Genomic DNA, 17,586 nt, shown 5'->3' with positions numbered 1-17,586 from the left:
GTGGAGCCTGGGGCTGACCGTGGTGATGTCTGTGAGCATTTCACTTGCCTACCTTGTCATCTGTGGTCACACAGCAAGTTATAAAAGGATGTGGAATAGGTTACTGTCTCCCGGGGTGTTAGGCCACTGTCCCTGGAGTCTGGGTCTGGTCTCACCTGGTTGTTAGGCTTCTGTTGTTGACTAGCTTCCATCAGAGTAGGATGCACCTTTTCTTTCTACTCTGTCTCTTTCCTTGTTTCCTCCCCTGGCTCAAGAAACTTCACCTTTCCTCATAGCTCTGGCTTCTCTTTATTGTTATTGTATTTTACATTTATTGATGTGTGGTGTGGCTTTGTGTGTCATGATGCGTGTGTAGAAGTCAGGATAACTTGAGGTAGTTGTCTCACTCCTTCCCTATGGGTTTTGGGGATCAAACTCCTTTACTTGCTAAGCTCCTACTCATGTGTTCCTCTCTCTCTTCTTCCCTTCCCCCCCTTCTTAGATGCAGGGTCTCAAATACCCCAGGCTAGCGCTGCTATGTAGTGCAGGCTGCTATGTAGTGCAGCCTTTACCTCCTTCTCCAGTGTGTGCCTCCATGCCCAGTGCATGTATTACCGAACCTGGGCCTCCCTGCATGCTAAAGCAAGTACTCTACTAACTGAGCCACACCTTGGCCCGCTCTCCTTTTAGAGAAGATGCAGGATGGCCCACAGTCTCATCAGGGCCATCTCCATGTCTTCCTGAAGCCACAAGTCTCTATCTTATTCAGACACCTGTCTGGTGGTGGGGTGTGTGTGTGTGTGTGTGTGTGTGTGTGTGTGTGTGTGTGTGTTGGAAGGGATCTGTACTCATGAGCAGAGCTGTCTGTCTTAGAGGAGAGCAGGTGTGGGCACTGACTGGGTTGGACAAATGGGCCCTCCCCTTCAAGAACATGACCTTGCACCAGTGGAGAGAACATAATGAGAAGTGGGTTGAGGAGCTGTCCAGCTTAGTCCCTGAGTACAATTCCTCCCCTCGTCCACAGCTAAAAAAGATCGGGGGCGGGGGCTTTGGTGAGATCTACGAGGCCATGGACCTGCTGACCAGGGAGAATGTGGCCCTCAAGGTGGAGTCAGCCCAACAGCCGAAACAGGTCCTCAAGATGGAGGTGGCTGTGCTTAAAAAGCTTCAAGGTACCACCCCGGGCTGGGGCGTGGGAAGGAAGAGGTGATGGAGCTGGGAGAATGATGAGATTAGAGGCTTCAACAAGAAAGTATAATAATGAGGAAGAAGGTGATGGAGCCAGAATCTAAGAAAGGGGGGAGCAGGGTCTAGGACAGCGATGGAGAGGGAAGAGGGAGACTGTTAGTGATGGCCAAGTGAGGTGGTCCATGGCTTACAGACAGAGGTGGGGCCAGAGTGTTAGAAAGAAGGCAGGGCTGAAGCTGGGAGTTGCAGAACTATTTCAGAGCCCTTCCTGGACCAGGGCTGGGGAACAGGATTCCAGAGTGTGCCAGAGGGATGGCTGTATGGCTTCAAGGTTAAAGTCAGTTCAGATTCTCAGAACCCACATAAGAGCTAGGTAGGTATGACATACATACACACCACACACAACCAAGTGTGTGTGTGTATGAGAGAGAGAGAGAGAGAGAGAGAGAGAGAGAGAGAGAGAGAGAGAGAGAGAGAGAGAGAGAGGATAGACAGAGGAAGAGGGAGAGGGAGAGGTGTGGAGGGGGTAGTGGCACACACCAGAACCTGTCTTTGGCTGGTGAGAAAGGAATGGGACTTGGGAGGCCCTGTTTTTGTGCCCTTCAGGGAAGGACCACGTGTGCAGGTTCATTGGCTGTGGCAGGAATGAGAAGTTTAACTATGTGGTGATGCAGCTGCAGGTGTGTCCTTGGGACCTGTCCACCTGCCTCTTTCCCTGAGAGCTGGGGCATGGGGAAGGGAGGTATTGATTCCTGAGGGGTTGGGTAGAGGGTAGGCACAACCCTTTTGGGGCAAGACTGGGTGGCCATCATAGTGGTGGTTGCTGGGAGGTGGCAGAGACGGGTCTTCCCCTTTCCCAGCCTATCCCATCTTATCCATCTCACCCACCCCACCAAGGGCCGGAACCTGGCTGACCTGCGCCGCAGCCAGCCAAGGGGCACTTTCACACTAAGCACCACACTGCGTCTGGGCAAGCAGATCCTGGAGTCCATTGAAGCCATTCACTCCGTGGGCTTTCTGCACCGTGACATCAAGCCGGTGAGCATGCGCCTGAGCTCTCCTGTTGTCTGTGGGACTTGGCTGCTGCACTCCAATGGTTGAGCCCCATGACCCTCTTCCACTCTATCACCCCTCGATCCTGACCAGGTCCCATCTCCTCTTTCTCACCTCTTGAGTGCCCAGCTCTCATTCTTTTTCATCTCTCACCCACCACCCTGTTTAGTCCTTCAATCTAGAGGCGAGGACGTCAGGGGAGGTCACCTAACTTTCTGTGGTAGGTCTTGGATCTTGGTGCTAGAAAAATAAAGCAAAACCCTCTCATTGAAAAGGGTAAAAAGAAAAGCTGGGAAGGGCACACAGCACTCAGCTGATTTTGAGCTGGGCAGCCATACCAAGTCCTACTGCCCCTATAGGGAGCTGAGGATTTAGAGCAGGACAGACCAGTGCTCAAAGCCTGTCTTTTTCGCCAGTTCTGTGATTCCGAGATGCCCCCTCGGCCTTTGACCCTCCCTTTCTGTGTCTGTAAGTTGAGGGTAGTCGTTTATACCTGCTCCGATGCTGTGACACAACAGCCACACTAGTGTGAATGTGGGTAGATGTAAGAGTCCATAGGCTGTGGGCCCTTCAAGGCTGACATAGCAATATCTTAGTGTGTCTGGGGGTGCTGGGCCCCAGCTCACAACTGCTGTCTTCCCACAGTCCAACTTTGCCATGGGCCGGCTGCCCTCCACCTACAGAAAGTGCTACATGTTGGACTTCGGGCTGGCCCGGCAGTACACTAACACTACAGGGGATGTCCGGCCCGTGAGTACCATTAGGCATCAGGATGGTGGGGGCTCTAAGAATTCTCTTGTAGGGGACACTTCACTGTTTTTCTTGTAGCTGCCCAAGCAGGCTTGGTGTTCTTTTTACTATCAGTACATCCAACCCTGGGACGACAGCCCAGGCTCCTGGGGATCAGAACAAAGGGGGCAGTTAGTCTTGGTGGTGGTAGGGTTGACAGTGTGGCTGAGGTGTGGTCTTCTTTGCAGCCTCGGAATGTGGCCGGGTTCCGGGGGACTGTTCGATATGCCTCGGTCAATGCCCACAAGAACCGGGTGAGTGAGAGGCATAGCCTGAGTTAAGGGCTAAGGGCGGAAAGGCAAAGTTGGGTGTGGAGTGGGCTGTGGATGTCAAGGTGGGGAGAAAAGAATGGAGTATAGGCTGCAGCCAGCCAGCCACTGAAGCTTGGAGTTGGAGGAATGTGTCACTGTTGACTGTCCCTATTGTCCTTCTCTTCTGGGCCTCCATCGCCTCTCTTCCCACTGAAAACCCCTGGTGAAAGAACAAAGCATGCTCAAACTTTTTACCGTGGCGCCTGTGCGTGCTGAAGTATAGGATGAGCCACAGCCACAGAGAGACCCCAGTGTTGTCTATCTGTCCCCTATTTTGCCATGGGCCCTATGGCAAAATATAGGGTGTCAGATGTCCCCAGAAAATGGTTCACTGTCCCTTCCCAGAGGAGGACATGAGAACTGCAGGTGACTCTCCCTCCCTTTACCTCTCAGGAGATGGGCCGCCACGATGACCTGTGGTCCCTCTTCTACATGCTGGTAGAGTTTGCAGTGGGGCAGCTGCCCTGGAGAAAGATCAAGGACAAGGTGAGGTCCCCACAGCTGGGTGGAAGAGGCGGTGGGTGCGCCAGCTAGGGCCTCATCGCCTGTGTCCGCCCCTCTCCAGGAACAGGTGGGGATGATCAAGGAGAAATATGAGCACCGGATGCTACTGAAGCACATGCCATCGGAGTTCCACCTCTTCCTGGACCATATCGCCAGCCTTGACTACTTCACCAAGCCTGATTACCAGGTGCGACCTCCAGCCTGGGGCGCCGCTGCCAGGCTGCTGGCCCCCAGCAGTGACTGTCCTCCCCGGCAGCCTGGCATCCATCTGTCCTTTGGTCTTCTAACTGTATCAGTCTGTCCTTGCCCTTGCAAACAGCAGTCACTGCTAAGATTTCTCCCTCCCCAGTGTAAGTGTAAGTGCTGTTCTTGTGTTATCACATCCAAGCTTCAAAAGAGGGGTCCGCAGCAGGGGCATGGTCTTACACACCTTTAATTCTAGCGCTTGGGGAAGCAGGGGTGGGGGAGGCAGATGTCTCTGAGTTTGAGGATAGCCTGGTCTCTTCTCTACATGGTGAGTTCCAGGCCAGCTGGGGCCACATCATGAGAGCCTGCGGGGCAGGGAGGACCATGATATATTTGACAGCAGAACTCTGCAGGAAGCTAACTGGGATGATTGTTCATAGATGGGAAACCGAGATTGGTTTAAGCCATGGTCTTAAACCATGGTTAAGAGCAGGGCTGGACTCGAGACAGTTATACATTGCTTAGTGACAGGGTACAGACTGTCCTTAATATGTCACTGTAAGACCATTGTAGAGTTCACTTCCCAAACGTGGACAAGACTTCCCCTTTATACACCCTGTGCTACAGCGTGACAGACAAGTCAAACTCAGGAGAAAATGACCCAAACAAGAGATGCACTAGCATGAGACCCCCAAGCTTCTCCTGGCCTAACACAGCATGCTGTGACAAATTACATTTTCTGTTGTTTTTGAGACAGGATCCCATGTAGACCAGCTGTCCTCAACCTCAGTATGTATCTGAAGGTATCCTTGAACTTCCGACTCCCCGCCTCCACCTCCCAAGTGCTGGGATTTTAGACATGTGCCATCATGCCTTGTTGCACTATCCCCGAGTTTGGACTCAGAGACTCTTGCATGCTAAGCAAGCAGGCATTATACTGACACAGTCACATATACAACCTTAGTCAACTTTGTGTTTTGTAAGTAGGGGGTGCCTGCTCTAAAATAGTGATTTAAAAAAAATAGTATTGCCAGATGTGATGATGCACAGCTGCAATCCCAGAACTCATGCGGCAGAGGCAGGAGGATCATGAATTTGAGTCAGCCTGGGCTGCATAGGGAGACCCTGTTTCAACAACAACAAAACCAGGGCACTATCTTGCAGAGGACCCAAGTTCAATTCCCAGCACCATGTCAGGAGATTCACAACCACATGTAAATCCAGCTTCAGGGGGCCTGACACCATCTTCTGGCACCCACGGGCATCTGCATTCATGTATGTAGTGCCCCCCCACACCTATACACATAATTTTTAAAAATAAAATAAACACAAAACCCAAACTCAAACACATAGTATTATGTACTTCACATAATGGTGTGTGTGTCATTCTGCATATGACTGGTGACGCCAGTGAAGCAAGTGTGTCCTGTCGGCAGAATGCCCTCCCTGGGCTCTGAGGAGAGCCAGCCCAACCTTGAATGGTTTGGTCTTCTCAGAGCTTTTGTAGCCATGTGATACCTCTTGAACAGGGCAACCCAGTTGCCAGTAGAGCTGACACCCCACTCCTTGTCCTGGCTCAGCCTCATTGAGTCTCTTGGTCCACACAAGTTATAAACACCAACAGCTGAGCCCTTGATGGCTGCTTGAGGTATAGGATTAGCAGAAAGGCATGAAAGTGATGCAAAAATGGATGCTCTGTGCCCAGCGAGGCAAGGGATGCTGTACGGTGAGTGACCATGGGAGAGGCACCCCGTCAGAGGTAGTAGCCTGCAGAGGATCATGAGACCAAGATGGAACCCAGTGGCTCAGGGACACTGATGTGCCTGTTGAGATGATAGAAGTGGCAGAATAGTCTCAGAGGACTAGTGTCCATCTGGTGGGGCTTAATTCGAGGTGACAATTTACATACTGCTTTGTGTTGTGTTTTCATTTAAAATCAATTGTGCACTTTCCTTCCATCCCTGACCTGGAAGCCTCCATGTCCCCTCCCTACAATTCCAGACACTGCCCCTTCTGCCTGGCTAGCCCTGGGGTCGCCTCTCTGTCCTCCTGCCCCTTCTGCCTGGCTAGCCCTGGGGTAGCCTCTCTATCCTCCTGCCATCCCTATCCTCTGCAGTTGATCATGTCGGTGTTTGAGAACAGTATGAAGGAGCGGGGCATTGCTGAGAATGAGGCCTTTGACTGGGAGAAGGCTGGCACCGACACCCTCCTGTCCACAAGTACCTCCACCCCACCCCAGCAGAACACCCGGCAGACAGCAGCCATGTTTGGGTGAGTCTGAGTGGGGCATCACGGTGGCTGGGTGGTCAGTGACCCTTACCTGAAGCTGCACCCAAGAAGTCAGTCCTCTCATTCTCCTTAGACACACCTAGTTGTGTCTTCATGGTGGATTCTTGAGCTAGTCTGTCACAATCCACCCTGAAGCTGGGCATGGAGTAGGTATCTTCATTTAGAGCTTTTGACTGAGGAAGAAATCCTGGATGAAATGACTCGAGGCCCACAGTCTACCTTTCTCATTGTAAATAATGGACATGTATGTCTTACATCATCCAAATGCCATGGGCTCTCAGGAATCTTCACAGGGCCTCAGCCAATGCTGACATGTTTGCCTCCATTTAGCCAGTAATTTCAGAACCATGTGAGGCACACAGAAGGGTACCTGGAGAGGAGCTTGGTTAAGAAGTCAGGGTTCTCTAGGGGAACAGAACTTATAGAATGAACGTGTTTATTAGAATGCCTTATAGGCTGTGACACAGATAATCCAACAATGGCTGCCTATCAATGAGGCTGATGTCTCAGCTGGTCCTTAGTGTTTGCCAGAATCCTGAAGAAGTAGGTTCTAAAGACAGTGAAGTAATGGACTTGCCAAAGAGAGCAAGAGCAAATATTCTGCCAGCAGAAGGCATGGCCCAGATTAAAGGTGGATCTCCTAACTTCAAAACATCTGGATTAAAGGTGTAGCTTCCCACCTCAAAGATCCAGATTAGAAATGGGTCTTACCACTTCTAATGATTTAATTTAAAATAATCCCTCACAAGTGCACAGCCATTTGGGTTTTAGTTAATTGCAGATGTAGTCAAGTTGATAGCCAAGAACAGCCATCACATCACCTAGTCCAGGGCCGCCTTTGGGAGAAAGATGCCACAGAAATTTCTGGCACAGCACAGTGGCCCAGTTCTGTGCTGAGGTCTCTCTGGGAAGCGGGACATGATGGGACATACCTAATTCCAGCATTTTTGAAAGGGTGAGATGGGAGGATTATGAGTCTGAGACTAGCCTGGGCTACATAGGGAGTCTTTTAAAAACAGAAAGAAGAGCCTGGAGACATAGCTCAGAGGATAAAGCCCTTGCAGACCAAGCTTGAGGACCTGAGTTAGGGTCCCAAGAACACACATAAAGGGGACACAGTAATGCATCCCTGTGATCTCAGTGTCTCTATGGTGGGATGGGAGGCAGGGACAGAAACTTCTGGAAGCTTGCAGCTCAGCCAGCCTGATGCACACGAGACCATTACCTTAGTGGATCCTGGGGGTAGCTGGCCAGTCATTCTAGATGAAATGGCAAGTTCCAGGTTCACTGAGGGACCACGTCTCAAAAAACAGGGTGAGAGCTAGGTGTGGTGGCACATACCTTTTATCCTAGTCCTCAGGAGGCAGAGGCAGGCAAATGTCTTGGAATTTGAAGTCAGCCTGATCTACATAGCAAGTTCCAGACCAGCCAGCCAGGACTACATAGTAAGACCCTATCTCAAAAACAAAAACAAAAGCAAAAAAAAGAAAAACCCAAAACAAAACAAATGAACAAAAACAACAAAAAAAAAACATGATGAAGAACCATGGAGGAAGGCATCTCCACACCAACCTCTGGCCTCCACATCCTTGCACATGGGTGAGGACATACACACACACACACCACAGCTATGTCTCAAGATGGAAGCCAAAGTTGTCATCCCATTTACACATGTGTGCTGTCATATACTTTTGTGGACACACACTCACGGAGATAAAAATAAACTAAACAAAGAGAAAAAAAATTTATCAAGGAGCTGACATGTGAGCTGGAGAGATGGCTTGGCAGTTAAGAACACTGGCTGCTCTTGCAGAGGACCTGGGTTAGGTTTCTAAAACCCACATGGTGGTTCACAGTTGTCTGTAACTCCAGACCAGGTGATCCACTGCCCACTTCTGGCTTTCTCAGGCACTGCACACACATGGTACACATACATACATGAAGGCAAAACAAACACATAAAAGTAAATGCATCTCTTTTTAAAAGGTCTCTGGATAAGGAGTATAAAGGGGTCTTTTTAAGATGTCCCTAAAGGGAGTCAGATACTGACAGTGGACTGCAGCAAGGGCTTGGAAACCCACAGGTCTCCTGAAAAGCTGGAGCTCTGTGAGGACATGCCCGTCCCTACTGACCATATCTCTTTGCAGCCCCTGCTAACTTGAGGTTGGTCTTGTCTCAGAAGCCTTGAGGGTCGGAATGACAATGGAGTGCCCACTCTGGAGATGGTCCCCAGGGCCTGTGCTGGGAGAGAGGAAAGGAGAAAGGGGCATCTCTGCTAAACTTACCCATACCTCTCCATGGTCTCGCCAGAGTGGTCAATGTGACACCAGTGCCCGGGGACCTGCTTCGCGAGAACACTGAGGATGTGCTACAGGGCGAGCACCTGAGTGACCAGGAAAATGCACCCCCGATCCTGCCTGGGAGGCCTCCAGAGGGTTTGGGCCCTAGTCCCCACCTTGTCCCCCACCCTGGGGGTCCTGAGGCTGAAGTGTGGGAAGAGACAGATGTCAACCGCAACAAGCTGCGTATCAACATTGGCAAAGTAATTGCATCCAGGCAGACCGCTGTGGGCAGCCTTCCCTCCCCGCTAGGGGTTCCAGCCCTTGGTCCCATCCTCCCCTGCCCTGAGAAAGGCTCTCACCCATAGCCAGCTTGTCAACCTCAACTCACAGTGTCCCCTCTCCGACAGACCCCCTGTGTGGAGGAAGAGCAGAGTCGAGGAATAGGGGTCCCCAGCTCCCCAGTGCGTGCCCCACCAGACTCCCCAACAACCCCAGTGCGGTCTCTACGGTACCGGAGGGTCAACAGCCCAGAGTCGGAGAGGCTGTCTACAGCAGCTGACGGGAGGGTAGAGCTCCATGAGAGGAGGTGAGTTTGTAGATGGGTTCGGGGTGACACAGGCCTTCTGGCCCCGTGTGCCTTCATCAGCGTGGCTGGTCTGCGAAAGGTCATACATGAGGTGGTAGTTGAGGAACCCTAGAAAGCATGGTGAGGGCTATGCTTGGCCCGGGGTCAGGCTCAACAGAATTGGGGTCAGTTGGTGGCCTGAGGCATCAGGGGGAAAGAATGTATCTGGCTGGACCCAGGACTTGGTTCTAGATGACTTGTTCCTAGGTAACAATTCACAGATACCTGGAGAGGTGGGCTTCCTTCGGCCTGCAGGCAGAGAGTCTGAGAGGGACTGCTGGTACAGTATGGGACAAGTTTTGGGGACCTAAGGGACATGAATTGAGAGCAGGGGGACCCAGCAGGAACCTGGCTAACGAGGGGAAGGGTTAGAGAGGGAACTGTCCTTCGGAAGGTGGGAGGGGGTAAAGTTGCCTGTGGGTGGGGTATAGCTGGCAGAGGTTAGCCAAGTCACACCTGGGACACCAGGTGGGGGCACCTGCAGGATGAAATGTCACTTGTTGTCCTTGGCCTCTGGGGACCTTTTCTCCAGGGCCTTCTCTACACTAGGAAAGACAAGTCAGGCTCTTTGGGCCACGCAGGAAGAGGGCATCAGTCTCTTTTCTAATGACCTCCATCAGTCATGGCCCCTCCACTGGCCCTGGCCCTGGCCCTAAACTGTCCTAATCTTTCAGATCAAACACAGGGACAGAGGGTAGACTACCTAAGACAGGCCTGGGTCCCTGAGTGTGTGACAGCACTCACTCACCTGGGCTGTCCTGCCAGGCGCCAGAGACGGCATCTTCACCCGTGGCGGCATGGAGTCCCTTGATACAGAGAGTTCTGGACACGGAAAAGTAAAGAAGGATACGAGTGGGGACGAGAGAGTCAAGTGCCCCTAGCAAGACAGTTTTGAAGAGCTACTGCTTAGAAGGGACTGTGTGCACGTGGGTCCGGGTCACAGGAAACACCCATTCAGGAGCTGCAGGAAGGAGCAGGCTGAAGAGAATTTCTGCTACAGAAGACTCAGGATGTCACAGACAGGGAAGGGGTAGGATGGCTTGGTGGCACTTGGTGCACAAAAAAGTATGGAGCAGACAAGGCTGGGGTGTCACAGCTCTCATTCCTGTCTACACACACTGGGACACCCATGTGCACAGTTCACCTCCTGTTTTGTTACCTTCTGTCCTCGTGTCCCTCAGAAAAAGCTGATTCCAAGAAAAGAAATGTCACCAGCCATTTACATGGAGTTCCAGGGCAGCCTCTATCAATGGTGTTTTATTTTAAGTCTTACTAACAAATCGATACAAACAGGGCATAGAATGGGATTAAGCAGTGCCCGAGCAGGCTGGGGGGTCTTTTTGAAAGGCTGTTGGGAGTTCTACTCTGACATCTTCCCTCTGCAGCTGAGTCATTGGGAGCTAATGAGCCCCTGCCTGGAGCTCAGAGCCCAGACAAGTTAGGCCTGGTGGCTTTCCTGGTGTTCTGGGGTCAGGAACCAACACTTCCTCCATATGTAGCCTCGTCCTTTACCACACACAACCATGCTCTATAAGAAGCATCCTCCTTTTGGAGCTGGTGCCGTGCCAAACAGACATTCTGGGTGTTGAGTGAGAGTCAAAGGCACGGTTCAAGATGATGACAGAAGATGTCCCAGGCAGGATCCGAGCCCTGAGGTCAAAGGTTAGAGGAACCCAGGCTCTGCCAGGCAGAGGTCACAGTCTGTCTGTAAGGAAGACACATATAGCATGAGAGCTGAGGTCCATGGTGTGGTGGGGGCTCAGGGTGACTTGTGGGGGCAAGTAACTGTCCATGCAGGAAGGGGAGGGCTTACAACAGGAAGTGTTTCAGAGTCGGTTAGACAGCAGAGGATGGAGGCACTGGCTGTGGGGTGGACAGTTCAAGAGAAGTGAGTGGATCTGAAATAGACCTGGTTAGGGGAAAAACAAAACAGTTAGGTTGAGAGGCCCTGGGTACAGGCTAAGGAATGCAGATTCTGGCTTGCCGCCGGGGACTGCAAAGACTGGCCTGCCTGGGGTTATCAAGTGCCAGCTGGGCAGGACCGAAGGGTGTCAGGAGTGGAGCTAGAAGCCATCTGTAAACTCAAGAGCCAGCTGGTACATTTGCCCTGGATGCAGCAGGAGGGAGCCACAGATGGAGTGTAAGTACCTGATGAGTGTTGGAAAGACTAGCTTCCCGGAGTAGCCCGGAGGAGAGGGATGGGTTTGTTTTCTGCATGCTCATGTTCCTGGAATACGGTAAGCATTAAGGGATATCTGCTGATTGAACACATGATGGGTGGATAGTTGTTTCTAGAAAGTGGTGTTGAAGGAGTCACACTCCACCCTGTCATTGGCTGATGTCTTGGGGCTTCAGAGGCCTGCACTGAACTCCATTCTGGTGGCTCTTGCAGGTCACGGATGGATTTGCCTGGCTCGCCTTCACGACAGGCCTGCTCCTCACAGCCAGCTCAGATGCTGTCGGTGGACACAGGCCATGCTGACAGGCAGGCGAGTGGTCGCATGGACGTGTCAGCCTCTGTGGAACAGGAGGCCCTGAGCAATGCCTTCCGCTCGGTGCCACTGGCTGAGGAGGAAGACTTTGACAGCAAGGAATGGGTTATCATTGACAAGGAGACAGAGCTCAAGGACTTCCCTCCTGGGGCTGAGCCCAGCACGTCAGGCACCACAGATGAAGAGCCTGAGGAGCTTCGGCCTTTGCCTGAGGAGGGTGAAGAAAGGAGACGTCTGGGGACAGAGCCCACTGTCAGGCCCCGAGGACGTGGCATGCAGACGCTGGCAGAGGAGGACCTGCGGCAGGTGCTGCCTCAGCCTGCACCCCCTCAGCTGAGCCAGGCTGATGGCCGGTCAGAGACATCACAGCCACCCACACCTGGCAGTCTTTCCCATTCGCCCCTGCACTCGGGACCCCGCCCTCGACGGAGAGAGTCGGACCCCACAGGCCCTCAGAGACAGGTAAGACTGGGCTTGGATATGACTTCCCTATCCTGAGATCCCAGAGTTCTGCAGGCAGGGCTGGTGTGTTCTGTTGTAGCCCCTCTGGCCTAGGAACCCAGCAGTAATAGGGCCATGTGGAGACAAGGCTCCATACCATCTGTGGGGACAGACAGAGGCTTAAGTTGTGGGATGAGTTTTGTATTGTGAGTAGTACAACTAGGTGGCAAAGCAGGAGAAAGGCCTCCTGGGGTCCAGGGACAATATGAAAAGGCCTTGTGGTGGCAGTCTTCAGCACAATACTGATGTGGAAGTAAAGCAGTTCTGGGCTTGTCACAGAAGCCTTGGTACCACACCGAAGGGATGGGACTTGATCCTGAAGGCTTGGTAACCCCCTGAAGGCTTTTAAATAGGAGTATGGCACTATTGTGGCTTTGAGACTTGAGTTGCTTTGTAGAAAATTAATTGAAAGGGAAAACATTAAGAAGCAGGAAGGCCACATGTTTTCAGTAGCAGCAGTACCCTGGTGGCCTGGGCCATGAAATAGACTGTGATGGGGGCAAGGTGGATGGAGGACAGATGGACTATGACAGAGGGCAGGATGCAGGGTGGCAAAGATGTCTGGGGCTCTGATGGCAGCCATGCCATAGCTAGGTGGCTTCGAGGTATGTATGTGGTTTCAGATTGGACACAATGACCTCTTGATATCTGAAGGATGACCATGGCATGTTATCCATTGCTCAGGAGACAGATCTCACCTGAACTCATAGTAACTGTGGGGTGGCTGCTGTCACCTAGAGAACCGTGCAGACTGGGGGGGTCCAAGAGTGGGGCAGAAGCTAGGAAATGCTCACATATAGAGAGGGGGAGAGAATGGAGCCCTTAATCATGACCCAGGAGGGATCAGAACATGGGAGAAGCCCTAGAGAGAGAGGTGAGCAAGATCAAGACAGGGCAGCACTGATGGCCACCCACCATTCCCAGTCAGGGACGGCTCTGGGGAGGATTCCCAGTGCCACACAAAAACATGTGTGCTGGCGAACACTCCTGTGATCCCAGTACTCAGCAGGTAGGGGCAGGGAGATTGGAAGGCCAAGGACATCCTGAGCTGCACAGGGAGCTCACAAGAGGAGGCATGTTAGGAGCCCTGGCTGGTTAAGTGGTGGTGCCTTTGTCCTCTTGGTGTTTTGAGATAGGGCTCCACTGTGTAGCCCAGGCTGGCTTTTGACAGCCTTCAGCGCATGTGAGGTTACAAGTCTACCTCGTTTAGATGATCAGACTAAAGAAGAAGGTGGGGGTGGGGTAAATGATTTGTAAATGCTGATCCGAGGATCTGAAGCTTGTCTCATGGTGGAGATGGTGGTGGTGGTGGTGGTGGTGGTGGTGGTGGTGTGTGTGTGTGTGTGTGTGTGTGTGTGTGCTTGTGAGAGAGATTGTGTGTGTGTGTGTTTCGTGCTAAGGACAACCCTGTCAGAATACATTTGTGTGTGTGTGTGTGTGTGTGTGTGTGTGTGTGTGTGGTATGTGTGTTTCATGTTAAGGACAACCCTGTCAGAATACATTTGTGAGCCACTGTTCTGCCCAAGCTTCTCTATGTAGTATGCAAGTTGACCTCTGACTGAGAAGTGAACATCACCTCTTGCATTGTCTCAGGGCCTGTGGCTTGTTCCACTTGGTGACCTTATGTTGGAGCTTTGTGTGGTGCCTAGGCACAGGCCTAGGAGTCAGCTTTGACATGCACTCAGGTTGGGCGGCGTGGCCTGGTGTTCATGGGTGTCTTGGAGAGAGCCTTGTTCCTGTCAGGAGGCCCTTACTAGAATCGGTGCTCTGATCCACAATACTGGAGGATATTTATCTGGTCTTGCCTTGTACCTGTAAATAGTAGTGAAAAACTGGGGACCATGAGTCCCCACCCAGAGAAGCCTGATGTGGAGGCTTCCCTCTGGCAGTGTGTGGGCTGGTATGATTAGGCCATGAGCACTGATCCCACAAATGGCTCTGGGGAAGGTGGGGGCAAGATGAAACAAGATGTTCTCAGGACTTCTCACACCCTGTTCTTACTCATCAATGCCCTAGAGCATGTGTTATCTGCCAGGTGGCAGAGATACCAAAGGGACAGGCACAGTGGGTGGGGCCCCCAGGAAATGCAGGGTCGGTTGCTGTAAGGGCATAGACAGCGGTGCTGGAGTGGTGGGAAATACAGATGAAAGTTGGCCATCTGCCCTGTTGTGCCTTTCTGGTCACTGTGGGACAGTCACTGTCTCCTTCCAGGTCTCAGCACAAGAGAGCCAAGCTTCCTCTCAGGTTACTGTCTCCTGCAGATACTGTGTGCATCACAGGTGTCAAGCTAATGCTGGGGAGCTCTTTCAGGACCAGGGACAGGGCTACTGTGCAGCCGGGGTGTATATAACATGGGCAGGGAATTAAGTTGTATCTGTGGGGTAAGGGGAGTGTTTGCCAGTCTCAGTTTCCCTACACTGTGCAGAATTGAAGTGGCTTAACATTCTACAGTTACATGTGAGCATTTCTGAGCCCACTGACCTTGTGCATTGATGTGTGGGTGTGGACATCTGTACACGAATCTTCACATCTGGGAGCTTCTAGGGGAACCAGAGCAGGGAAGATAATGAGAGAAATGACGATGATGGCAGCCAGCATGGGACACTGGAAGATGCACTTGCAAAATTTATGTGAATGGCCCTCATAGCGACACTATATATACACTGGGAACCTTGACTTACAAGGTGGGGAAACAGCCTAAAGTAGTAACCTAAAATAAATAAACAAGCTTTCTGGCTGGGCCAAATGGTAGCACCAGGACATGATGCCAGGCAGCTGGGTCTTCTGGGACCCCAGTCTAAGGCATGTGTGTTGAACATGCAGAGTAGCAAATGCAGGTCAGAGAAGCAGACCATCTGCGCATGGTCAGAGTGCCCGGAGCATTGGAATGTGTATAACACATGCCTGGCACACCAGCTGGCTGGCCTTATTGGCAGATGTGTTGGCAGGTGTGTCAATGTGCACAGTGCCTTTGGGTGCCTATGGGTGAAACGGATGGGACAGGACACGTTCTGTATGTATTCCAGGACATCAGGGTGAGGCGAGACCCTTGTTCTTCAAGGCAGAGGGAGCAAACTGGACTGGCCTGTGTTCACTTCATTGTTGGGGGAGGGTTGCTCTGGGCTAGGCTGGGGCTGTATGCTTTGTTACAATAAACCTGTGATATTCTTCTCCATTTCTGGATGACTAAAAAGATCACCCCACCCCATCCTCCACCACCTATTTTCGAGGAATCCCTCCTAGACCTGGTGTTGTGAGCTCTGAGTCGGATGTGTGAATTGTCCCTGCAGAAGTCATTACCACAGGAACACAGTAACCTGTTACCGATAGCTGTGGAGCTAGGCATTGGGTTATTCCTTGGTGTGCATAGTGTGGATATGTGAATTCCTGGCTTCCTCCTCAGGGGATGGTTCAGGTGCAAATTGGCAGGAGCCAAAGAGACAGCTCAGCTTGGGCAGAGTGAATGCATAGGGCAGGATTTGGGGTTGGCTGTTTGTGTTTTCGTTAGTGTCTGAGGCCAATAGCACAGCATGTTAGTATTCCTTAAACACATAGACATTTGCTGGAAAGCCACCAAAGCACTGCCTTGTTATAAGCCGGACGGTGTCCTGGGTCTGGGGGACAAAGATGAGCAAGGCCTTACTCTCAGCGCTCAGGTCAGAGCTTGCAATCAAGAGTGTGCTGGGAGGACGACTGGAAGATGGGCCATCAGGAGAATGGAAGACTTTTACCTGCTCTAGGGACTTGTGGGGAAGTTGGGATATCCTCACAAAGGTAACCTCATACAGGGCATTGAGGACAAGTGGGTGGTCACAAGTGACGCCTGGCCTGGAGGGGGAACATGCTGGGGTCCAGTTTCAGCTTCTGTGACTTCTTGGACGGAGCACAAACTCTGATTGGGTGTTGAACTCAAGACACCCACATGGCTATGAGACGGGTCTCTGGGCATCTTGGTCCCCTCTCACTGCAAACAGAATCAACTAGAAAGTAAGGAGCCAAACTTGGCCCTCACAAAAGCTGACAGAAGAAGCAAACTTGTGGGGTGGAGCAGGTGATGAAGTTAGAGTGTTCCCTGGGCCCCCTCCCCGAAGGAGGTCTCTTGTGACCCCTCCCCATCTGGACCAGCAAGGCTTACTGGAGCTGGGTAGCTCCAGTCCCTTCCCCCAGTGCTGGCCCAGCACTACAGGTGAACTAAATGGCTTCAATCCAGGGAGAGCTAGGAAGAAGGGGAGGCAAAGTCTGCAGACACCAGGTACCATGTCCATCCGAATGTGCTTGGGAAGTGGTCCCTGTTCCCCTGGGGACAGGAGAGCACAAAGACAGGATTCTTAGGGCCACCACTAGTTTTATAGCTCCCCTGCCCCAGCTCAGCAGGCCTCTGGGCCTGTCATACTGGACAGTGTCTGTTAAAAAGGCTCCTGAACACACATTCCCTCTCTGCTGTAAGTGCCCTGCATATCTGGTCCTTAATCCCTAGGAAGTGGCAGCCACTTTTACTCCATTTTATAGGGGAAGAACTTGAGGCACAGAGAACTGAGGTCAAGGGTCACCCAGCTGTAAGTGACAGAGTTGGGGTTAGGACATCTTTGAGTTGATGAGGGGAGATGCTTCATGCTTGTAATGCCAGCACTTGGAAGGCAGACCCAGGAGTATTGCCAAGAGTTAGAGGTCGGCCTGGGCTACACAGTGAGTTTTAGGCCAGTGTGGGCTGCAGAGTGAGACTCTATCTCCAAAACAAAACAAAACAAAAAACCCAAAAAGCTCTCCTGGTAGAGAGCTTGCCTAGCAAGCACAGGGCCCAGGAAGGGCTTCATCCCTAGAACTGCAAAACAAACAAACAAAAACACTCTCTTGACTTCTCCCATAGTCCATCCACTGTTCTGGAGACCTCCGGAAAGGGGGCTGAGGGTGCGAAGGAGGGACCCCCACGCCGTTTTAGATCTCAAGAGAGGGGCTGGGGGCCATAGCTTATTGACAAAGCACTTGCTTAGCAAGCAGGAGACCCGAGATTCGAGCTCCAGCAACGCAAATGTATTCAAAAAACGATCTGGAGGAGTGTGGAGTGTGGCTCGGGGGGGGGGGGGGAGGCACTTGGCTAAGAGATGCGACAAAAAGGGCCTTCCTGACAGGAAGGTTCCAGACCAGAGAGAGCCCTGTGCTAGATGGGGCTAAGCCCAGAAGGCTTCCCGGAGGAGGTGAGTGATCGCGGTCTCTCACCCCGAAGTGTGAGAGGAAGTGTGAGACGAAGTGTGAGAGGAGGAGGTGGGCAGGGCGCTGGCAGTTCCGAGGCTGGACCTTGGGTGGGCAGCCTGCAGCCCCCTGCCAGGGACGCCGGTGCCGCAGGGGCTGTGAGCGGTGGGTGGCCCCCGAGAAGAGCTGTCCAGTCT

General features: G+C 52.1%; 1 protein-coding gene across 1 annotated transcript in view; it reads left to right on the top strand.

The window, feature by feature from the left end:
- The window catches only part of Ttbk1 (tau tubulin kinase 1), a 36,872-nt gene that overhangs the window by 3,133 nt on the left and 16,153 nt on the right, over positions 1 to 17,586 (top strand). The window contains exons 2-12 of the mRNA XM_027389187.2: positions 1,004 to 1,151; positions 1,774 to 1,847; positions 2,065 to 2,205; positions 2,866 to 2,970; positions 3,198 to 3,263; positions 3,714 to 3,806; positions 3,886 to 4,011; positions 6,127 to 6,281; positions 8,610 to 8,841; positions 8,989 to 9,167; positions 11,599 to 12,160. Coding sequence (XP_027244988.1) covers positions 1,004 to 1,151; positions 1,774 to 1,847; positions 2,065 to 2,205; positions 2,866 to 2,970; positions 3,198 to 3,263; positions 3,714 to 3,806; positions 3,886 to 4,011; positions 6,127 to 6,281; positions 8,610 to 8,841; positions 8,989 to 9,167; positions 11,599 to 12,160 — 1,881 coding nt within the window. The remainder of the gene's footprint in view (positions 1 to 1,003; positions 1,152 to 1,773; positions 1,848 to 2,064; positions 2,206 to 2,865; positions 2,971 to 3,197; positions 3,264 to 3,713; positions 3,807 to 3,885; positions 4,012 to 6,126; positions 6,282 to 8,609; positions 8,842 to 8,988; positions 9,168 to 11,598; positions 12,161 to 17,586) is intronic.

Source organism: Cricetulus griseus (genome assembly GCF_003668045.3).
Source record: "Cricetulus griseus strain 17A/GY chromosome 1 unlocalized genomic scaffold, alternate assembly CriGri-PICRH-1.0 chr1_0, whole genome shotgun sequence".
NCBI lineage: Eukaryota > Metazoa > Chordata > Mammalia > Rodentia > Cricetidae > Cricetulus > Cricetulus griseus.
This window is presented reverse-complemented; position numbering and strand designations above follow the sequence as displayed.